This window comes from Macrobrachium rosenbergii, chromosome 7 (genome assembly GCF_040412425.1).
Source record: "Macrobrachium rosenbergii isolate ZJJX-2024 chromosome 7, ASM4041242v1, whole genome shotgun sequence".
In the NCBI taxonomy this organism is placed as follows: domain Eukaryota; kingdom Metazoa; phylum Arthropoda; class Malacostraca; order Decapoda; family Palaemonidae; genus Macrobrachium; species Macrobrachium rosenbergii.
The window spans coordinates 54,489,054-54,495,826 of NC_089747.1; the positions used below are offsets into that span (position 1 = coordinate 54,489,054).

Genomic DNA, 6,773 nt, shown 5'->3' on the forward strand with positions numbered 1-6,773 from the left:
TCTGTCTCAGGAGATTCGCTCTCATCAGCCTTATCAGGGGTTTTGGCTTTGTTTCGCACGCTTTGAGATGTAGCTGTTTCTATTTCGGGATGACCATATGCGTTTGAGTTATACGCGTCGAGGTAGAAACGTTTATCCTCAAGCGGGCACAGTGCGGGTTTTTTCTGTTTTGTTAGGCACATTGTCCCTTTAACATTCTGTAAATTGTATAGTTCAATTAAGGTGATCTCATTCTTGCTAACTACATCTATATACTGGTCGTGACTTATGGCTTTTTGTCTCGACCTTTGCACACCTTTCAAAGTATTACAGCGCTTTGTCTCAGTCAGGTATCAGTATACTTTAGGTTTTTACCCTCGATGAACTCCTGATGTATTCTGACCCTGTTTCTATTTTCAATAGCCCGAGATCTCCTTTCCTGGAGGAGTCATGTAACGGGTGAGATTTAGGGAAGTTACTGAAATCCATGTGTGGGTGTAACGGTCCCTTCAACTCGCTCATCAGATCTTCGGTTTCTAGAGTGAAAAAGAAGCTATCAGTGTCCATATATAACAGCTGTACCCTGTCCCTGTAGTGCGCTCGCAGTACGTTATAGTAAAATTTATACATTTTGTCTTTAGCGAAATCTAATACACTGAATCCGATATAAATGGGGGAGTCTGCCAGTACAGTCTCGCGGTGGTGGTTAATAATAAACCGCTCCTCGTTAATCATATCGAGTGATTTATACGTATGTTTGGACACATTTCTAAACAGGCTGTCTTCACTCGCTACTACAACGTTTCTATTAGCGTAATTCAGAGAATTTTTTATAGTGCCACCAAAAAGTCCGTTCATAAGGATTTTAATTGTATTGCGTTTATCAGGGTCACTTTCCCTGGCTCTTTGTGCTGCATTCTGCATTATGTAATCTCTTAAGTAAGTGTCCTGCCTAAACTTATAAACTTTTTTTATACTTTCTATTTCGAGGCCTAGCTTCATGAGAGTCTGCAATAGTGGGAGGCATATTAAATGGTTCTTCATAGGTAGGTGCGTACCTACGAGTTTAACATTCTTTTTGGGGATTTTGGTATTAAATTTTTTTAATAGGTTTCTAGTATATTGGGATACATGCTCTTTTCCTATATTCATGGGATGCAACGCGAGCGGGAAAGCATCCGTATCTCTCGCTACATCGTCCCGCATTTGTTTGGTATCTAAGAGTATGAAGTACCCATATTCCTCCTGCGGGTTTATGCTTTCGATATCACTTTTCGTGAACTCTTCTAATTCGGGAGGCGTGAGTTCCGTTATCACATCCAGGGGCATCTTATATTCAGCCATCGTTGTTGGGTACAGTGATGCGAAATCCACATAAAGTATATATGTCTGTTTATCATGATCTTTGAAGTGTGGGTTAACATACGGATTCGAGGCGGTAGCGCGTCTGTTTACTAGGCTGTTGGAAGTGATTAACTGATATAACTCCCCATCGCTGATGAGTGGGAGCCGCACTTTCGAAGAATACAAAAAAGCGTCCAAAGAGAGGGAAGTGGAGGTAAGGTAGTGTACAGGATCTATTCCAAACTGCTCGTATGTAGCGTTTCTCCAGGACATGTAAACATCTGCGAGTAAGCCTACGTCCATGAGCAAGTAGAGGAGACTGTAATCCAGCAGGTTGTTACATTGGAATTTTTTCCATACCTTCTTTACATGCTCATAACCTTCGACAGTCATTTCCTCACCCGAAAGCTTAGAATTGAAGGCATGCATTGGGGGGATTCTCGAGTCGTTTAAAATTTCGTAACCCTTGATATAGTCATACGGGTAATATTGTTTACCTGAATTTAATACCAGGTTTTTACCTTTGTCAGAGTAGCAGGATAATAGCGAGCGGGTGATTTCCAGCGAACCGTTTTGAGCGATGTGGGTTGCGGATAAACTGGCTAGACTCCTCTAATCATATTCCCACTATCAACAAATTTGATGCTTCCGTCCGGGCTGAGTAATATTTCCCTCCGTCCTCTTTCACTATTTCGAACTTTATTTTCGGGCAGGACTCTTTGAGGATGAGACATATGCCATATGAGAGGTTATGAACGAGGACTGTTAAAGTCTTTGGCCTGTTGACTATTTTGGAGTTGCACTCTCTGCACAAAGCAGCTATGTAATTATCTTCGGGGATGTGATGCGCGTGATGTCTGACTTTTATAACCTGTCCTCCAAATTTTAATTTGCATATTTGACAGTGGGAGGTTTCTTGATATTTCTGCCATGAGCGCTCAGTCATCTTTATCTCGAATGCAGGAATACTATTACGGATCTCAGCCCAGTCCTTCTTTAACTGCTGCAACACGTTGTTAATGCACCTATCCCCATGCCCAATCCTATGCCTGTTATATTCCCCGCTTCTACCATCTACGATGGTGTAACAGTATGCATATGCCTTCTGCTTAGTGACGATTCTCTGATCCTCATCAGCGTCAGGGTTGACATTATACGCTTCAAGATCGAGGAATGCTACGTGAGATGTCTTATTCAATACTTGAACTTTCCTAAAGTATTTGAACTGCCCGAGGGCGGGGTATTTTACCGTAGTTTTGGCGCTGCACGTCAGTGTGTGTGTGTGTGACTGTCTAATTTCGGGGCTGGTGAATAATGTCAGACAGTTATAACAGATGCTATGAATGTTTTTCTCCGAGCTCCTTAATTTATGACAGAATGAACTCACGAACGCTGTCATGTCCCTGACTAGGACCGTGTGTTCTTCACTAATGAGGAGTAGAGTGACTAGGCGTTCACTGGTTGGATTCCCTCCTCTTCTAGCGAGGTGAATTTCCCACTTATCTCCGCTACCTGGCTTCGTGCAGAATTTAGATAATTTATAAAAATGGTAAATGTTTAGGTCGTTCATCTTCTCAATTTTTTAGAGTAACTAGATTTATTTCTGTCGGATTTTATACGGATCGTTATCTTTACGTTAATATCTGGTGATTTCCATTCAACATAATTCCGGATATTGGATAATCCGCGCCGTGTATAAATTACTGCTAATTATTCCAGAGCATGTATGTGCCATCCCGAACCTTCACACGCCCCGAGGCGTTCTTCTAAAACACTGGGGAGGTAATTGAGGGCCGTATCGAATAACTCGCGAATCTTATCCCTTTCTGTAAGAACCACCGGGGTATTTATGTAAAAGCGGTTGGTTTCGGAACTGTTGGCTGTTAGTTTTTCGAGTGTGATAGTCAATGATATATGAATGCTGCCTGAGAATACACCTAGATCACTAAGTGTTGTGTACACATCCCGCGTGATCCTATCCTCACTTTGTTGTAATACAGTCATCACGTCGACATTGGACCCTACCGGGATAGAATAATCTAAAATGTGTACTATTCTGTTACCTCTACGTCTTTGTAGACTCAGTGTAGGTCCGGTTCCACCTCCCCCTTGTCGTCTCCCCGTTTCTAGTCCTCCGGGACTGTTTCCTGCTGCTTCCTGGTTTCCGGTGCGTTCCTGGTGTGACGGTTCGCCCGCGGGAGCTTGATCGCCGGCGTTGTGTGTAAACAGGTCCGCGGGTGTTGTTGTGTCTGGGAAGAAAAGCACCATTTAATTCGAGTTGTAACTCTCAGGCATGTGTTGTAACGGCAGTTATGGTTATTATTATTGTTATTGCCATCACCGGTATTGTCAAAGAGGAATTATTTAAATACTTACAGTGGGGGTTCATAAACTCGTTGAGTGCAGCAGTTTCTTCAAGACTGTTACCGTACGCTTCCTCGGTGTCTTGAGACCTCGGTGAAGGTGTATTTAAGTCCGTGTTGCGTTGTCAGAGTAAAAAGAGGGAATTGCCAGTTTCCCAAAATCACGGTAGTTAGAAGACCGGTGACCAAGCAGCGATGTTGCTGTCGTCTGGAAGTTCCAGAACCGAGTTTTTGTTTTCCTTCGAATTCAGAAGTCTGGAGTTCATCCACATCTATCTTAAGGATACACTCCTCACCCATTGGAGCTCCTGGAGATATTTTTCCATATTCTGTATTTGTTGTTAGTATCATCGCCGTTTGGTCATCGGCCCGAACATAAATAAACCAGAAACTGTAAATTGTGTTTTGACAATTCAAGACCTGACACATGGTGGCAGCGCATTTCATCTTTCTCACGTCTTTGGTGAAGTGACCAGTGGCTGGAAGTGATTTGATGATCGTATTTTATCCATCTAAGATGGCTGAATACGAGAAGTTTATTGATGACATGAATGTTAGTGAACTATCGGCTTCATTATCGAAACTTGGTTGCAAAACGGTGAGAGGTAAAAAAAGTAATCTTCGTAGTAAATTAGCTTCAGTATTGAGGACAATGAATTTAAACGGAGATGAGGTTGTGTTTAAATTTACCTGTGGTCGAGAGCTTGAAGCAGAGATCATTCAAATTGGCGATGGAGGAGCCGCTCAACGGAGTAAACGCTATGAACCTGTTAATGTTGAAAGCAACAAGATGCTAGACATGGATGAACAGTTAAGGGCAGAACTGGATGATCTTCGAGCTAAGGTGAGAAAATTAGAATCCAAACTGAGTAGGGCAGAAGTCAGTGAAGAGGAAGACTGTTTTCCATCAGGCATGGATAAATCAAATTACGGTATGTTAACATTATTATGTGCAGATGATTTGAAGGGTATTGCTGCTCATGGTAAGCTTAATAATTGGTGTAAAGAAGTTGAACTATTTTGTGGTGGCAATGACAGGAGGAGGGTGAGAGGTGCTTTTGCAAAAATGGACCAATACATTAAAAGTGCCTTAATAAGCTGCGACGATTTAGACTTGGATAAATGTTCGTGGGACCAAATGAAAACTCAACTCAGAAATAAATTATTACCTAAGCAGACTTTCCATACAGCATGGCTGGAATTGACGAACAAGCGATATGATAGTTCGCGACCTCCAAGGGAATATTTTATTGAAGTAATGAATTTACATGCGTCAATTAAGCAAGTGTTTGATGATGTCCCGGATTTACATTCGACTGTGAGGAATTTGTTGGTTAGAGACTTCCCTAAGGAAATTTCTAATTATATGCAAACCTTCCTAGACTCGAAAATATCTTTTGACAGATTTTTGGAAGAGCTAGAAATTCATTGGTCTTCACTGCAGCGACCTTCTATTAGCCATGCTTTTGTTAATAAGGTAAACTACGTTAAGGATGAAACTGTTATTAATACTAAGAGGGCTAATGATAATCATAGTGTTAAACAGAAAAGGAAGTGGTGTCATGTATGCTATGCATCGTCTCATTTCACTGATAATTGTAAATATAAACCCCCACCAGGGACTTGTTGGGCGTGTAAGAAGGAGGGTCATGTGATGAAGTCCTGCCCACAGTATCAGTTTTTTCGAGAGCAATCTCAAAAATTATGCAGAGACCTGTATTCAAAACTTAGCAAATGAGAATGCGGGTGTTGTATCTCCAATTATTCCTTGTAAAATTGACAATGTTTTGCGAAGTGCTGTAATTGATACTGGGTCATGTCAAACAATAGCTCGGAGTAGTGCCATAAGCATTGAAAAATCTAGTAAAATTAAAAAATGTAGGAAGTCTCTATTTGGGGTAACAAAAACAGAGATACAGACGTTGGGAGAAGTTACAGTAGATATACAGATCTCCCCATTTTATAAGATTACTCATTCTGTTGTTATTGTTCCTGATAGTTATTTATCAACTGATTATTTAATTGGTATGGATGTTTTGGAACGTACCAATTATTCGTTATCTAAGATTGGTAACATGAGAAATTTTCTTTGGTGTGGTGTAAGATATCCAGTAGGCAGAACTGCTATTTCTAATGTATATGGCATACAAGTAACTGTCCCCAAGAGAAAAATTGACAGTTGCACGCATGTTAAGTTGCTGAATAGGGTCGGCTCTCAAGACAAAACTCTCAAAATTCAATGCATGAAGTATATTGTAATCCAACCTGGCAGTGTTGGTAATGTAAAAAAACTAGAGTTCTGATAATGTTTCTGGTTATATTGTTTGTCAACCTGTTCTTGAAAATCAAATTCCACAACCTATGCTACTTAGTGTATTAAAAGATAAAAATGATAAAGGGTTTACTTGGATTCCAGTTTATAATGGGGGTTCAAGAGTAATGGTTATTAAGCCTGGTATGCATGTGGTTAAAGCATATGTTGTGGAAGATGATAGTATCACTGATCCATATTTTGTACCTTCTCACTGCAGAAGTAGGTCAGAATCACCTAATTTTAGAAAATGCAGAACTGTTGTAAAACGTTGGAAGTCTGCACCTGTTATTAAAAACCCTAGCGGTTATGTCCAACTAATTACTAATAATAATTTTAACATAACAAATGAAATGTTACCACATTACGAAGAAATTGGTTATAGTTGTAGTAGGAAACAGGCATTAAGTAGACTCTTAAAAACCCAAGACTGGAGTTATTTAGATAAGGTCCAAAGGAACAAATTAAGATCACTTCTCTGTAAACATGATAACCTTTTTATTGTAGGTGATAATCCTCTTGGTCTTATACCTGATGTTGAACATTGCATTGCTACAGGAGACACTAAACCGATTAGAAGCAAGATGTACAGAATACCTGAAAAAGCTAAGTTTATTGTTAAGGAAATGACACAAGAAATGCTGAAAAAGGGGTGTTATTGAGCGTAGTTCTGCTTCTTGGCTGAGCCCTGTGGTTCTTGTGTCAAAGCCAGGTGGTGGTAAAAAGGTTTTGTATCGATTTTCGTGCTCTGAATAAGGTAACAAAGGATGATGTGT

General features: G+C 40.4%; 1 protein-coding gene across 1 annotated transcript; it reads right to left on the reverse strand.

The window, feature by feature from the left end:
- Positions 1–342: 342 nt before the first annotated feature.
- Positions 343–1,752, reverse strand: LOC136840433 (uncharacterized). Its single transcript, XM_067107111.1, has one exon. It carries the CDS (start codon positions 1,750–1,752, stop codon positions 343–345), a length of 1,410 nt encoding a protein of 469 aa, XP_066963212.1.
- Positions 1,753–6,773: the final 5,021 nt, after the last annotated feature.

What these genes read in the sequence shown, in the direction of transcription:
- LOC136840433 (XM_067107111.1), bottom strand. Translation starts at nt 1,752, where the DNA reads ATGCATGCCTTCAATTCTAAGCTTTCGGGTGAGGAAATGACTGTCGAA.